General features: G+C 39.6%; 1 protein-coding gene across 2 annotated transcripts in view; it reads right to left on the bottom strand.

Moving 5' to 3' along the window:
* Nucleotides 1-4,774: 4,774 nt before the first annotated feature.
* LOC125459420 (inner centromere protein-like) overlaps nt 4,775-16,615 on the bottom strand; it is a 59,810-nt gene continuing 47,969 nt past the window's right edge. The window contains exons 12-16 of one of the 2 annotated variants that reach the window (XM_048545847.1): nt 15,671-15,858; nt 10,785-10,929; nt 9,681-9,875; nt 9,143-9,302; nt 4,775-5,071 (exon numbers count right to left, since the gene is read on the bottom strand). In XM_048545847.1, coding sequence (XP_048401804.1) covers nt 4,863-5,071; nt 9,143-9,302; nt 9,681-9,875; nt 10,785-10,929; nt 15,671-15,858 — 897 coding nt within the window. In that variant the 3' untranslated portion in view covers nt 4,775-4,862. The remainder of the gene's footprint in view (nt 5,072-9,142; nt 9,303-9,680; nt 9,876-10,784; nt 10,930-15,670; nt 15,859-16,615) is intronic. The other variant, XM_048545849.1, reaches the window with a different exon arrangement.

Below are 16,615 nucleotides of genomic sequence, written 5' to 3'. Positions count from 1 at the left end.
AATTTCTTGGTTATCCGCTGTATTTAACTTTATACATTCTAAAAAAAATACTCTGATCTATCCTTTTTCGGTATAAAATAGATAACCTCACACTTGTTTATATTAACATTAATCTGCCACAGCTTTGCCCATTTATCTAATCTACGAATATCCTGTTGCAACTTTATGTTGTTGTCTATAATGCTGCCCAACTTGTGTCATCAACAAATTTGGATACTTGATAAGAACTGCAGATGCTGTAAATCAAGAGCAAAAGCAAAGTTGCTGGAAAAGCTCAGCAGGTCTGGCAGCATCTGAGAAGGAAAAAAAAAAGGAGTTACTGCTTCGGGTCCAGCGACCCTTTCTCAGACACTTTATGTCATTATCCAAGTTGTTAATGAATATTATAATGAACATAATAAGATAAATCTAGAATACAAAAACTAATTAGGTACTTTCCCAAAAAACTAAACAAATATCAGAGCTAGTTTCTTCTCACCTGTTGAAGGAGGGATAAAACAGATTCAGAGACATCAGAGGGGTGAGCTCTCAAATGAATGAAAGACTGAATATCAGTGTAGGAACAATCTTGTGGCGACTTCAAAAAATCAAAATGAAGCAATAAAGGACGTCATTGAATTCTGTAGCCTGCACTGGTACTGAAATGTTTTTCCCTGATATTTTTCTTCTTTGTCCACCCTTAGTATCCGACTGTTATCTATCTTTCAAGTCTGGCTGGTATGTGAAGGGATTATTTGTGTTCAAAATATTCCCATCCTCTATGTTTAATACATTGCCAAGACAAAAATCCTTTTTCAGTATTTTTTTAAAACTTTACCCCAGTGTGGTTTGCAAAGTCAGAGCCAACAAGTGGAGGGAATGGGGGAAATTACAGACAGGTGGTGAAAATAGGGAGAGAGATTTATCTAAAATCTCAATCCGAGACAAAAGATAGAGGATGCATATGTTGTCTGTGGTGGTGTTTGTGTATGAGAAATTGAAAAGCAATTCTCAGTTTACCAAGTACACCTATGTGCTATTTAATCCATTTTCTATAAACTTGAGAGGGAAAAGAAAGACAGAGGAATAATATTCACTTAGGCAGCAAGCTACCCTATTTTACCTTGCACAATCATTCCTTTTGTCGGCTAATTGCCTCCGTCTTCCAATGATCTCATACTTTTCCTATTATTCTTTACCACTCCCTCCACTCCACATCATCCTTTTTCCCTATGTCTGTATTTGTTTAAAACTTATTTCATTTCTAACATTTTCATACTCTGAAGAAAGGCTGTTGACTGAGATACCTCACCGCAGTGACCTGACAAGCACTATGTTTCAGATTTTTAGCATGTTATTTTTCCACTGTCTTTGTATAGAGCTAATTATCCACCTATTATAGAACCTTTCAGTTACGTTAAAATTAATGGTAATGAAAATGTGGCAGCTTACATATTGATTCAACTAAGCCAATTTACTATAGAAACTGTGAATATCAAGAACAGCGCAAAGGTTTTTTGAAAAGCTAAAGTTGAATTTTCAAAAAGCTACCTCCCTTATGAAACAATGAATTCTACGCTTTTCTGCAAATAGCTATTGGTCCTGTGGGTGGCACTGTGATTTTTTTAAAGAACTAATCTCACGTTCCACAATATAGTCTTCCTGCAATGGAAGATTTTTATTAATTGTGAGCTCAGCTTAAAAAAAATACTTTAAGTCTTAATAGAGGCTGCGGCCAACAGGAGAATCTTTGGCATTCTCTGCCCCCAAAGACATCTGGAGTCCCCATAGTTGAGCATAGTTAAAGCTGGGATCGACACATTTTGGTCCCTTACAGGAGGTTGTCATTGAGCCAATTGCCATCAACTTTAGAACTTAGTGGCGTCTCAGGGATTCATGAGAATGGCATGGCTTCCCTGTGCCTCCAGAAGGCCGCCCATCAAAAACTATGACCTTCCACAGGTTTCCGTCTTTCAAAAGCCTTATTGCCCAATCTACAGACCCTGCACTGGGCAGGATGACGATCACAAAGTCACCCTGTTCTCTTATTCCATCCTCATTTCTCACCTGTAGGACTATCTGACCACACTAACCTGAGTCACTGAGGAGGCCAGGCCTTTCCTAGGTTCATTACTAGCAGCAGCTACCACCTGCCTTTAAAAGAGAACTGGCAAGGCAAGATCTGTGCCTTTGGGTCTGAATCCTGGAGAAGGCCCAACATTGAGCTCTTAAGAACGAAGAACTTAGTCTGGTTGATTTTCCACCTCAAATGCAACTTGGATTTTCCTGCAATGGGCTTAGTCCTCTTCATTTAATTAAAATCCACAGACCAAATTTGAACTTTGCCATTGTCATACAAATGCTGCAATTAACTAAAAGTTGCACACTCCCCATACTCTACCTAGGTATTTATGACTTCGCTTCAAACCTGTGTATGATATGATTCATGTGCTGGCATGCATGGGAACTAGAATGTAGCATTGGAAAAAAAATCATTGGTTGAAAATTGCAAAAGTAGGCTGGAAGAGGACTAGGTGAACAGGAAAAACATTTGGGACATTTGATTAACTTTACCTTATGTCTCTTAGCTGCAATTATGTTTTGTTATTTAAGGTTTCAGCAAAGATGCTTGTTTCCCCCCCCCAAGCATATCTCAAATCACCCGTAAATTTTACTTTAACCTGGCAATATGCCGCATCTTTTACTTCAGTTTTCCCAGCTCATTTGGCACACATTTTTCAATTGTTCCACAGCCTTGAGACAGTCAGGAGCAGTGTTGTAGTGGTTGTGCAGACATCTGCCATTTAGGTGAAGTTATGGAATTCTGCTCTTGGCTAAAGATCAGGTTAAATCCTCAAGGGGCTGGAGTTCTACTGGAGAAGTACTTTTTTGATTGAAAATATTGACAAATACTTCCCACAAATCTAAGCACTGTTACAAAAAGTAATTCAGTTTATATTAACTCAAGTTTATTTTAATTCATGTTGAATTCCTTGATAAATTGTATTTTTTTGGTTTGGTCATCTCCACAAGTAACACAAGAGCAATTATGTCATAACAACTAATTTGTGGAAACTGAAGTCATACAGGAAAGATGCACACATTAAAATGTTACCAACCAGATTTTACTGACCATTTTGTCCTTGACCAGCATTTATTGTAATTGCTCCTAATTATCAAGGAGATAGTGGTCAGCTGCCCAGTTGACCTACTGCAGTACATAGTGTAGGTAGAACCTTTCTAACATACCTACAGCAAGTGGCCAAGGAGGTCAGATTGTGTCAAAAATCAGACTTTTTTAAAACATACTTCAATCATCTGTGCAAATCGACAACTTTAGTCTGCATTATGGGTAAGTTTACATCAAGTTGTATTTCCACAAAATGATCTCTTTAGTAGGATCAATAGTTTTAAAGTTAAAAAGTTAGAGGTAATTTCAAATCTAGAGATAAATGGCTATTCCATAGCAGTAACTGCAGAAACAGCGTTCTAGTTCAGCTTTACAATAATGGTTGAAATATTAGTGCAATGATATTCAGTTTGACTTTACAAATTGAAGAATAAAGTTAACAGAATATATCTCAAACTCTTTATTAAGTGCAATATTTAAAAATGAAAAACGTTTCCCCCATTTGACTTTTGCACATGATCTAGTTACAAAAATTTACTTTACACCAAGATACTCATGATGAAAACAAAACACACCAGAGTTTAGACATATTGCATTTGAAGTCACATCGAACTTCGTGATTTCAACCAATTATTGCAACAGATTTTGCAATGGTTTTAAACAAACACTATGGAGCTCTGTGTGGTCAATTTACTCTCTTCCTTTCAAGACAATTCCTCTCAGTAATGACCTTGCAAGCACTTAAGATTGCTGCCAAGTGATCATCCTACACAAGAAGCTAAACAGTGGATGTCGGCAGTCTGGTTTGTGAAGACGGTGGTTTTTAAAAATAAAAACAGACAAGCCTGGTCCCATCTTCAAAAATCTTAAAATGTACATTTTGCCAGTTTCCTGGTCTCTCACTCAGAGGTGCTTTTACTTTTAAAATGGTGAAATTGGTATCATCCCAACTAAGGTAAGTGAATTCATAGTAAAAGGGTCTTGGACCACATGGCTGTGTGTTTCCAGTATCTTGGTTAAAAAGAAGATTTACTCTAGCAGCTTCCAAAAGACAAAAAAGTACGATAATAACACCCAATATCAATTATTATTCAGCTAAAAAAATTTATTCCATTGGAAATGGAATCCTTTTGTTAAAGGCATTTTAAGCACAAGGAATGTTTATCCAAAAATCAAGAATTAGAAACCTGCCCAATTCAAGCAGTTTGGGTCAAGACATACAGCTAGATGAACGACAACGACAACACTTTTTGCACTTTGCCCCAACCACAGGAAAAAAAAACATTATCTTGCAACAATGGATTTCTTCACCTGCAACCCCTGTCATATCACATATCAAGCACTGAACTTGCCAAATGTTGCAAAGTCAGGAGTATTGCACTGTAGGTGCATACCCACAACCTAAACTCGATTTGGAAATACCAATAAACATTTTGTACATGACTCTGGTGGAAGGCACGAAGTAGACACACTTTTATCCCAACAGGGTTTGAAACCAGGTACCGAATAAAATTTTAATGAAAATTAGCTGCAAGAAAACTCTAATGTATTAAAATGCAAGAGCTTCGGAACATCAAATGATCAAAAACAATTTGTGAGAACCAGCTGAGTGAGCTGCTTGTCTGCAAAACAGAAAAAAAGTTTTAAAAAAAAATCAGCCATTAAAGAATGAATATAGATAAAAAGGACATCAGGAGGGATCATTTTACTCATTACAACATTTACAATGTCACTTGAAATGAAAGGATTATTTTCAGTGTTTCAAAACACCACAGGGTACATTCTTAACACTGTTGGATACTGGTGGTGAATGCCACACTGCAGAACTCGTGCGTTTCAGGTAACGTGGCTTGCTTTTGCCGAAGATGTTCTCAAGGTTTGGGGATTGAATGATACCAAAGAATTTGTCTGCATCAAGTGGGTGATAATACTGCTTTATGAGCGCTTGTTGCAACTGGCCACCTGATGACAGAAAAACAATACCGGCAATGTGACAGACTGGAACTGTTACAATTCTCCAAGCCGAATATGGAAACCATTTAGCAATATTACTGATACAGGGGATTTACAAATTTCTCCACATGGTGGTGGTTTTGGAGCTATGGATGTTAGGATAGGGAGGACAACCTTATTTGACTACAATCACTAGGCTACATATGAAATATCTGTTTCCTTACAGAAGCCTAATGACCAGTATTCAGCTCTGTTTTCAGTATTTTCTGATTTCAATTCAGATTTCCAGCACACTTTCCTCCCTCCCCCTGAATTCCATGGAGAAAAGAAGCCCATCTCAACAGCCCAACATCTGCTCAGAGAAAACAGATGAATGAGAGGCCATTTCCACTTGCCCCTGAGAGATGAGGAGGGTGGCTGTTTACACCACAAAGGAACATATGTATTTAGGAAAACACACGGTGGGACGAGTAATAGATTGTTGGGGGAGATTCAGATGCAGCAACATGAACATTGCAGACAACACTGGACACAACTGGAAAGATTTGATTGATACCTGGCGTGAGCGGACACAACCAACTGGGAGATGGAGGCATATTCCAGGAGGCTGAAGATGGCACAATAGGCTACAAACAGACACACAGAGGGGAGGGGAGATCAGAGGTTTAAGGGGGCGGGTGCTGAAATACATTAAATGGAACAGGAACTTCTAGCACTTGGAGACAAGTTGGTTAGGGGAGGGGTTTACAGGAACCTGTTAGCAGTGGAGCAAAGAAAAATCAGGTTTCTTCATTTCCAGTATAATCTAGGAATAGTTGCTGGTCTTTGGCAAAGAAGAAAAGCAACTGAAATAGAAAGAGAAATATTTGACAGGTCTGGCAGCATCTGAGCACAGTGAAATAACATTAAACATGGGAGTCAGATTTGACTGCTTTCTTTCAGTTCTGAAGAAATGTAAAGGGATTTAAGCCATTGAAATGGGAGAGGGCAGGAAGAACAGAAGAGAAGCTCTGAGACTGGGTAGTGGTTGGGACAGATCAAACAAAAAATGTTGTGAATTGAAGGCGGTGATAATGGTTGTAGGAATACAATTTGTCCAATTACAAATGGTAGCACACTGTTCAAAAACAAAAGCAAGTGAAATTCAGAAGTGCATGGCAAGAAAAAAAAGAGTTCCTTGTCTGAAATTAGTGAACTCACTGTGAAGTCAAGAAACTGCAAAGTGCCTAATTGAAGGCGTGGTGCTGTTCAAGCTTGCATTGAGCATCAATGGAACAAGTGATCAGGCCAAGGACAGAAAAATGAGAATGAGAGCAAGATAGTGAGCTAAAATCTCAAAAAAAAAATGGAGACCAGTGTCATGTTTGTAGACCAGGTTGGAAATGTTTTGTAAACTGTCACTCAATTTTGTACTGACTCCCAAATATGTGGAGGAATTGTACTGTTGGCTATTTTTGTACAATGCAGACTAAGCTCTTGCATGTATTAAAAAGTGGTGATGAGGTATTTATTACAAAAATTACAAATGGGCATTATTGAGCTTCCTCTTTTTGGCTTCTACGTCTCCTCCCCAATCATCATCTGTGGACAACAAATTCAGAAAACAAGGACAAAGGCTAAATTGTGAATCTTGGATTCAGTCTGTACCTTTTGAACTTATCGTTAATCTAAGAACTATAACTGAAGACCAAACCTACATGAGAAAAATGACTTTAAGAGGAATAAGGACAAAAAAATGGTGAAGGAATAATCAAGGATGTAAATGGTTGCAGACAAGGCCTGATCATTTGTTCCATTGATGCTCAATGCAAAGGCAAGGTAGCTTAGACTCTGAAGATACTCAAATTGATTTAATGGAGAGCACAAGGAGTAAACAGGAGGGTGGAGATGATTTGTAGCTGAGGATGTTACTCAAGGGAGGGCTTAGAGAAAGCTAAAAATGGGTAACTTTGCGCTCACTCTGGCCTTCCAAGAGAGAGTGAGAGAAAGAGAATGGTTGTGGTTGGGATTCAAAAGAATCTTCACTACTAAGACGTAATTTGTAAACTGAGTGTCATATTTTAGGATAGCTTGCAATAGCTATAAAGTTAGATGAAAGGAATTCTGGACAGGTTTGTGCACAATCTGGAAGCAAGAGGTTATGCTGCAGCTGTACAAAACTCTGGTGCGGCCGCACTTGGAGTATTGTGTACAGTTCTGGTCTCCGCATTAGAAGAAGGATGTGGAAGCTTTGGAAAGGGTGCAGAGGAGATTTACTCGGATGTCGCCTGGTATGGAGGGAAGGTCTTACGAGGAAAGGCTGAGGGACTTGAGGATGTTTTCATTAGAGAGAAGAAGGTTGAGAGGTGACTTAATTGAAACATATAAAATAATCAGAGGGTTAGATAGGGTGGATAGGGAGAGCCTTTTTCCTAGGATGGTGACGGCGAGCACGAGGGAGCATAGCTTTAAACTGAGGGGTGAAAAATATAGGACAGATGTCAGGAGTAGTTTCTTTACTCAGAGTAGTAAGGGAATGGAACGCTTCGCCTGCAACGGTAGTAGATTCGCCAACTTTAGGTACATTTAAGTCGTCATTAGATAAGCATATGGACGTCCATGGAATAGTGTAGGTTAGATGGGCTTGAGATTGGTATGACAGGTCGGCACAACATCGAGGGCCGAAGGGCCTGGTTTTGGGATGCGGTGGGGGAAGGGGAGATTTTGAAGCTGGTGAAGTCCACATTGATACCATTGGGCTGCAGGGTTCCCAAGCGGAATAGGAGTTGCTGTTCCTGCAACCTTCGGGCTGTAATGTTCTATGTTCTATAAATTTCCATCAATTGATAAATCATGTTAATTTAGATGTAAACTATTGTGGCTGCAGCACTAACATCCATCCCTTCTCTCAATTGCTTATCCAGAGTTAATACTTAGAGTGCAGAGAGGAGACAGAAAGCAAAGAAAAAACTCAGTGAAGATGCACATTTTAAAAAAACAAACTTGCAACAAGCTAAGCTTCTCCACTTATTACATAGAAAAACTTAGTCATGCTTGTGCAAAAATTGAAAAGGAATAAACTTACATTTTAACCTTTACCTGTGAGCTTATACTAGCAATAGTTCTTTCTGCCTAGTAAATTTAGGCTTTACTGGAAAGCTCACAAATGCTCCTTGCAGGAGTTAGAAACAAATGAATGGAAATATGCAGCTGATCAGGCAACATGGTGGGTGTAATGTGTGCGCGTGCACACGCCCTGCGGGGGTTGGGGGTGGGGTTGGTTTGGAGCAAGACAGACACACAAAAGGAAAAAGCTTCAAGTGGATGGAGTACTTCTAGCATTTGCACTATTTTGCTTTTGTTCCAATAACAGTGTATAACAAATCAAAGTAGGAGGAATTACACAACTTGTCCATTTCAGTTGTGACCAGTTGTTCTGCCCAGACCAAATCAGGCTAACTGAGCTGATACAATGATGCCACCAGAAGGTTGCAGGAACAGCAACTCATATTCCGCTTGGGAACCCTGCAGCCCAATGGTACCAATGTGGACTTCACCAGCTTCAAAATCTCCCCTTCCCCCACCGCATCCCAAAACCAGCCCAGTTCGTCCCCTCCCCCCACTGCACCACACAACCAGCCCAGCTCTTCCCCTCCACCCACTGCATCCCAAAACTAGTCCAACCTGTCTCTGCCTCCCTAGCCTGTTCTTCCTCTCACCCATCCCTTCCTCCCATCTCAAGCCGCACCTCCATCTCCTACCTACTAACCTCATCCCACCTCCTTGACCTGTCCGTCTTCCCTGGACTGACCTATCCCCTCCCTACCTATACTCTCCTATCTTCTTTTCTCTCCATCTTCGGGCCGCCTCCCCTCTCTCCCTATTTATTCCAGAACCCTCACCCCATCCCCCTCTCTGATGAAGGGTCTAGGCCTGAAACATCAGCTTTTGTGCTCCTGAGATGCTGCTGGGCCTGCTGTGTTCATCCAGCCTCACATTTTATTATCACTGAGCTGATAATCAGGATAGAGCTTGCAAGTTTATTTACTTGGATTCAGCCACCAAAAAAAATTCTAAATTGATGCGATATTAGCTCCTTACCATTAGCCCAAGTAGGGATGGGTTTACGTGGTACTCCCTCATCATCTGTTGAATCATCACTTTGTAAATCCATCCCATAAGTTTCCAGATTGACTTCAGACAACTTGATTTTGGAATAGCCATTGGGAGTCATAGTGTAAGACTCCAATACTGGTGAGCGCTGAAAAAGAAAATTTAATCCATTGAAATCCCATAAATTGTTGAAGCATCAGCTTTTAAAAAAAAGTCCCTTTAGTTCTCAATGCAGTACACACTGCCCTTTTCCAACTATACCACAATACCAACTACTCTCACTTGAGTATTGAGACAAGTATTTTGAAACAACAATGTCAGACATAATGCAGTCTTAAGGTCCCTCAACTATGATTAAAGGAAATTCCTCTAACATTTTTTTGGGATAATGATTCAAATATCAATGAATTGCCCTACAGTATTCCAACATACTTTTGGATTTTAAAAAATTGATTATATTAAGTCAAATGATTGATGAGCGTGCCTTTGTCATCTCCTTCTAAGCCCCAAACAGTAAAACACTTACGTGCACCTCTACAGTTACATTCAGTATATTTTTGGAGGCCTCTTCCTGCGCTTTCATGTATTGTTCTTCCTTGCATTTTCTTTGATCTTCACTAAGACCATTCTCATATTTTGGCTGCTCTGGTTCCACCTTGAGACTTGCAGTTTCCTCATTTGCTAAAGACAGACTTCCCAGCTCTTTCAATTGCTGCTCTTCCTACGAACAGGGCCATAAATATTATTTCAAATCTTGCTTTCAAATCTGCTTTTCTTTAGTGACCTTTAAGTCGGCCAATTGTAACTTCCTCAGCCCCACAGCTTCCAAAATAGAAAAAGAAAATTCATAACAGAAGGATGTCAGTCAGCCCATTGCATCTATGCCAACTTGGCAAGAGAAATATCCAACCTATTCCCATTTTCCAAGTTATTAGCTCGAAGCGGTGTTATGGCACTTCAAAGCATGTGTAAGCTTTATCATAAAATACATGGCAGGGTTCACCTTTCCCATCCTAGATCAAAAATTAAACAGCCTCTTTATATTATTATACATCAGCTCACCAGTGTAATTACCAGTGGAAAGCATTTTAAATGTTTACTTTCAGCTTGCCAAAGCATACTGGACTAACATTTCAGTAACTAGTCTGCAAGACAGGAGCACAAGCTATTTGGCTCATGAATCTTTGCCACCATTCAATGAAATCATGGCTGCTCTGATAATCCTCAACTCTGCTTTCCTGTGTGCCACACTTCCCGCCCCAACAAAATGCCAACATTCCATTTGTTTTCTGAAGTGAACAATTTCTCCGTCCAAATCTCTCTCATTTTTGGTACTTAACTAGAAAAGCTAAAGTTTGTACAGTTCAATACATATTAAGTAACTTGACAAGCAAAATTGAGCTAAATAGCACTCACAACAGAAATGGTTGTATGGAGTCAGTTACCATGGTTGGCAAAACGCTATACTTCAAGATAGAAATTACAGTAATAAAATTATCATTTCAGATACATTTGCCCAAGACACGGACATGGCTTAAGTATTCAGTTTGCAGCTCCACTTTGACAGGATTACACATGGGTGGGGTGGGGGTGGTCATTCAGAACATGGAACTCCCACGAGGAAGCAGACCTTTACCAGCTTGCTTTCTTTCTGTTGTGCTGCCTCACAAAGCCATCCCTTTGGTAGAGCCAGCAGTACAGCATCCTCTGCTGTGGGAAACTCCAGCTTCTGCTGCAACTGGACAGCTTTTTCTTTCTCTACATGTTCACATTCTCTGTTAAGAGAAATTTGTCAGTCAGTCATTCTAGTTTTCCAGTTAAGACGACACTCCTGAGCTTGAACTCCAAAAGATAAAAATAGGATCCCTAAACAATGTAGTATTGACTTTAGTCTGAAGAAGCATTCTTATTCACCAAAGTTACACTGTACCAGAGAAAGATCACAATGATGCAGACTTGAACCTAAACTGCGACACAATGAACACTATTGCATGTATGAAATAAATTAGGGAGAAAGTCTACTGGGAAATCACAAGCATGTTTAAAAACTATACTGGTAATATGGTGATGGTCCTGGTGAAGGGGAGAAGGGTCCATACGTTTCTCAAACATCACACAGGATGTTGAGAAGAACTTCCTTAACCAAAATGCTTTTGTTCAAAAAGAATGGAGGCAATGCTAGGATCCGCTCTGAAAATGAGGCAGGTCAAGCAGACCAGCCAAGTGCATCTAAAAGAGTGTGAAAGAACGACAACAACGGCAACAAATGATGCATGCTAGGTGAATCAAGCCAATAAGTTAGAGAGTGAAAACAAAAGTCAGCTGGATATGATAATAATAACAGAATGGCAGTTAACAGTAATGGGGATCCCAAAAGTTTTGTTGGACCTGGATTAATAAGTCAATATATGGATAGTGTAGAAGAAAATGAATAAGGTAAATATTGATGGCCTAGAGGTATTCACAAGGCTGTCTGAGTTTAAAAAAACACAAGTTGGCTAGTCCAGATGGTTTCTATCCTAGGTTGCTAAATGAGTGAGGCTGGAGATAGAATCGAAATATGCAGGAGCTATTGAGTTCATTGTGTCTGCACCAGCTCTGAACATTTTAACTTGGTGCTGATCTCGTGCCTTTTCTCCATAATCCTGCATATTGCATATTTCTAATTAAATCAATGGTTTTTTGAAAGCTTCGAACTGAGCCTGCCTCCTCCAAACTTCAGGCAATGGATTCCAGACACTGACTATTATTTGAAAATGTTTATCATCACCTTGTATTTGGTTTTATTTTTGCAGAAGGCTTAAAAAAACTGTACCTCTGGTTCTTGACCTGTTTAAAAGTAGGAAAAATTTCTCCCCATCTACTGGGCAGTCCAGATTGGTTTTGAAAGCTTCTGTCAAATCTCATTTTAGCCTTCTATACTAAGCAAAAATAAGCAAAGTTTCAATGTCTCCAATAATTCTTCATTAATAAAGGTGTCTCATACATGGGACCATTCTCACATCTGTTCTGCACTCTCTCCAAAGCATTTGCACCCTTCCTTAGTACGGTGCCCAGAACTGCACACTACTTCAACTGGAGGTCTAATCAATGTCTTAAATCCTCTGTTCTTGTACTCAAGCCCCTATTAATGGTGTGACCTAAAATGCAGGATGCTTATCTTGCTACCTTTACGACTTATGCACATAGACACCTGCTTATCAATGCCCTATACACACTTTAGGACAGTGCCCTTTTCTTTATACTGTATGTCCATGTTCTTTGTACCAAAGTGCAAAGTGCATCACCCCACTTCTCTGCAGTGAGCTTCATCTGCCAAACTAGATTGCATCAACATGACAAAGTCCTTTGGAATTCTACACTACTACACCTTCAGTTTATAATTCTCCCAAGTTTGTTGAAAGCCCAAAACTTTAAAATTGTCCTCTGCACACCATGTTCTAGATCATAAATACAAAGGTTCTCATTCCAGCCCAGGGAAGCTCCACTAAAATCATTCTTCTTACCTGAAAAATGCCAGACATCATCAGTCTGTTCCCTATTGCTCAGCAAATTCCGTTCCCAAATTGCAATTGCCCCTTTTCTATCATGACCTATAAATTACTTCATGTCTGTCATGTGGCATTGTATCAGATGCATTTTAAGTCTCAGACGTAATATAGCACAGAAGGCCATTCATCACAAATCAATGCTGATCTCCTGCCTATGCCCCCACAACCCACTATACCATATCTACTCAAAGCCCCAGTTTCCTCAATTTTTACCTAATAACTGAAGTTTCTCATTCCAGGAACCATTCTTGAAAATTGCTTCTACATTCGCCAATGCATTCATAACTTTACTATAATATGGCACTTACAATGGTGAAAACACGCCAGGTGCTGCCTAACAAATATGTTTGTGACAAATTCAACATAATTGCCACTCTTGTACTGTATGCCTCCATTAATAAAGCAGTATTCTCAGGTTTATTAACTGCCATCTCCTGTCCTGCCACATCCAATGTTCTGTACACAGAAGTAACACTTGTGCCAGGTAAATGCCACGCTATGACCATCATAAATAAGAGACAATCCAACCATTGCCCTTTGACATTCAATGGCGTCACCATCAATCTCCCACCATCAACATTCTTAGGGTTACCATCAACCAGAAACTCAACTAGGCTTACTACATAAACAGTAGCTGTAAGAGTAAGTCAGAGGCTAGGAACACTGCAGTGAGTAACTCACCTCCCTGACTCCCCAAAGTCTGTCCACCATCTACAAGGCACATGTCAGGAGCGTGATGGAACACTTCCCACTTGCAGTTCTAATATCACTGAAGAGGCACACCAAGGACAAAGCAGTATGCTTGATTGGCACTACATCCACAAGCATCCACTCCCTTCAATGCTCAGTAGCAGTAGTGTGTACTAAATACTAGATGCACTGCAAACATTCACTGAAGATCCTCAGACAGCACCTTCTAAACCCATAATCACTTCCATCGAAAAAGGACAAGGGCAGCAAACACATGGGAACACAACCACCTGGAACCTTTGCCCTCCAAGTCACTGACCATCCTGACTTGGAAATATTTCACCATCCCTTCACTGAAAGAATCAAATGTCTTGGAATTCCCTACCTAATGGCATTGTTGGTTAACCCACAGCAGGTGGGTTGCAGTGGTTCGAGGCAGCAGCTCATCACCACCGACAAGGGCAACAGGGGACAGGCAATAGCCTAGTGGTATTATCCCTGTACTGTTAATTCAGAGACACAGATGATGCTCTGGGTTCGAATACCCATGGCAGCTCGTCGCAATTTAATTCAATAATTTTCTGGAGCTAAGAATCAAGTGATAATTGACAATGGATTCATGGTTATCAGAAAAACCCATCTGGTTCCCTAATATCGTTTAGGGAAGGAAACTACCATTCTTACCTGGTCTGGCTTACATGTGATTCCAGACCCATAGCAATGTGGTTGACTCTTAACTGTTCTTCAGGCAATTAGGGATGGGCAATAAATGCTGCCTAGCCAGTGACAGCCTCATCCCATAAAATGAATTTTTAAAAAAATCTTTGGGGGCTGTGGGAGGAAACCCACACAGGCACAGGGAGAACGTCTGTCTGTGTGGAGTTTGCACAGTCACCTGGCATTGTGAGGCAGCAGTGCTAACCACTGTGCTGCCATTTAACTGAAGGTTGGAAAGACTTCAGATGGCAGAGCAACAGATTTATTTTTAAATCAGTTTGTTACTTGATCATTCTAATCAATTTTTTTGATTAAACACTAACTCGAAGGTGGAAGAAGTGATTTAGTGGATGTTGGGTATTTGGATTTCTAGAAAGCGTTTGACCAAGTACCAAATAAAAGGATAGTTAATAAACTTAAGATGTATATAATACCTTCAGCTGGGATCATTACATAACATAGGAGTGATCAGTACACATCTTACTTCAGCTATCATACTGGCAAGACTACAAATTCTTCAGCAACTAGTACTGTCCCGCAATCAGTTAAAACAATTGTTGTAGTTAAAACCAGCTGTTACACAAAACACCGTACCCAAAACCAGCTTCAAAACAAAAAGTGTGTATGTATAAATGTGCACATACACAGTGAAAAGAAATAGTAGCAGGAAAAAAAAAGGCTGTTGCCCAGTTTTCATTTGCAACCTTTTCCCATTTACAAGTAAGAGCTCTAAGAAAAGCCAGTTCAAATTGCAAGTATTAAAATGCATAGAATAATCTCCTTTATAATTCACAGTATACTGTTTGGTCAATAGGATTCCTGAAAAAGATGTAGTGATTGAATTCAATCTCCATTTAACTTGTAAATACTCAGCAGTATAATTGCATGTTTTCACCTTTCAAAAGCAAGAATCTGGAATTTTGAGCTGTATAGTATTTTACCAAAGCATTGGAAACTATAGCTTTCAATAACATAGGGCAGTAGTTCCCAGATGGTCCACAGGTTGATCGAAAATGCAAGTCACTACCATACAAGGATATAAGCCAATGACCCCACTCCACCACTAGTCCACTATTCTAGCTCCTACATAAGCAACACGGTTGATTTATAAAATTTACGTTTCTGTTACAACATACAGCGTAGGCCAATTTTTCAATATTTGTGGGGCTGAAGACAAAAGGTTAGGCATTGGCTAAACAAGGAGCAAAACACAAGACTAAAAATTTGAGCAGGTCATTAACAAATTGGTGTTCCAAACACAAAAGCAGCAGCCTTCTCATTAATTTTGTTTAGCCTATTTTGCAGTGACAACTAAGTGAAGGGTCAGGGCAGGGCAGGGTGGTAGTAGCCTATTGGCTTTTTGCCCTATATGAGTGGTTCCTTTATTACAAGTCTTTGAGAACCACGAGTATTGGGGTAGGAGAAAGTTCAATTTGAGGGAATGAAATCAAGTGAAACAGAAAAGATGATGACAGTCACATGTTTGAACATTTGGGCTGAAAGGTAATTTAATTTGTAATTGTGTCATGCAACTGCATCATTTTAAATAGGTGCATACTTCTCTGCTTCGAAGTGCTCTTGTTCTCTTTTTCTTTCCCACTGCCTATCTGCAGTCTGTTGCAGCTCATGCAGTGCGTCCAACTCTAGCTCAGTTTGTCGCTGCTCTTTAAGCTTTCTGGCTTCTGCCATTTTTCGTTGCCTCTCCAGTTCTTCCTCCTGTTGCAGCAGCTCTTGGCGTTCCCCTTCCTGCAGGAGTAAACATTAATTGTTCTCACCTTCAGAATTTAAGAGAAGAGGCTCACACTGGATATCAACAAATTGCATTGCTGTCAAAGTTTTTAAATTCATAGAAATGTATAATGCATTAAAATATGCCATTTATTTGACAGGTCTTTTAAAAAAGCTACTGTAAAAACAGTTGAAGGTTCTAAATTGTGTCAAAAATCAGAGCAGATAGTAAAGAATCTATAGTGCTAGCCTACATGTTGCTTAGGAGTTCCTGCATTGGCTCACTAATAAACGAATGGATGCATTACACACTAGCTAACTAGCCATACTGGGGGAATATTTCTTAAAGGATATCAAGAAAAACAGAACTATCTTCTGATAGCATACATCCAGAACATGGATGCGGTCACCTGCTGTAATAGAATAGTTGAAAAATATATTTTAAAAAAGATGCTTCAGAGTGTGGAGCTAATTTGGGAGGTGAACCAAATTTTTAAAAGGGAAATGTGCATTAGTTCATTCTGGTATGCCACTATGATCAAACTATGAAAAAAAATAGTTGTTAGGGTGAGAAACAAGTACATTCAGCTTCCACCAAACCATATCCTACTACAACATAACCACTTACAGTGAGAATGGTGGAAACAAGTAAAACACAAAATACTCAGTAAAATATTACAAATAGTCTGGCCCAAAACAATTATTTCTGTAAAATTTACTCATGGGATAAGGGTGTTGCTGGATCACCAACATTTATTGCCCATCCCTAGTTAAT

This window comes from Stegostoma tigrinum, chromosome 17, assembly GCF_030684315.1.
Source record: "Stegostoma tigrinum isolate sSteTig4 chromosome 17, sSteTig4.hap1, whole genome shotgun sequence".
NCBI classification, from domain to species: Eukaryota; Metazoa; Chordata; class Chondrichthyes; order Orectolobiformes; family Stegostomatidae; genus Stegostoma; species Stegostoma tigrinum.
This window is presented reverse-complemented; position numbering and strand designations above follow the sequence as displayed.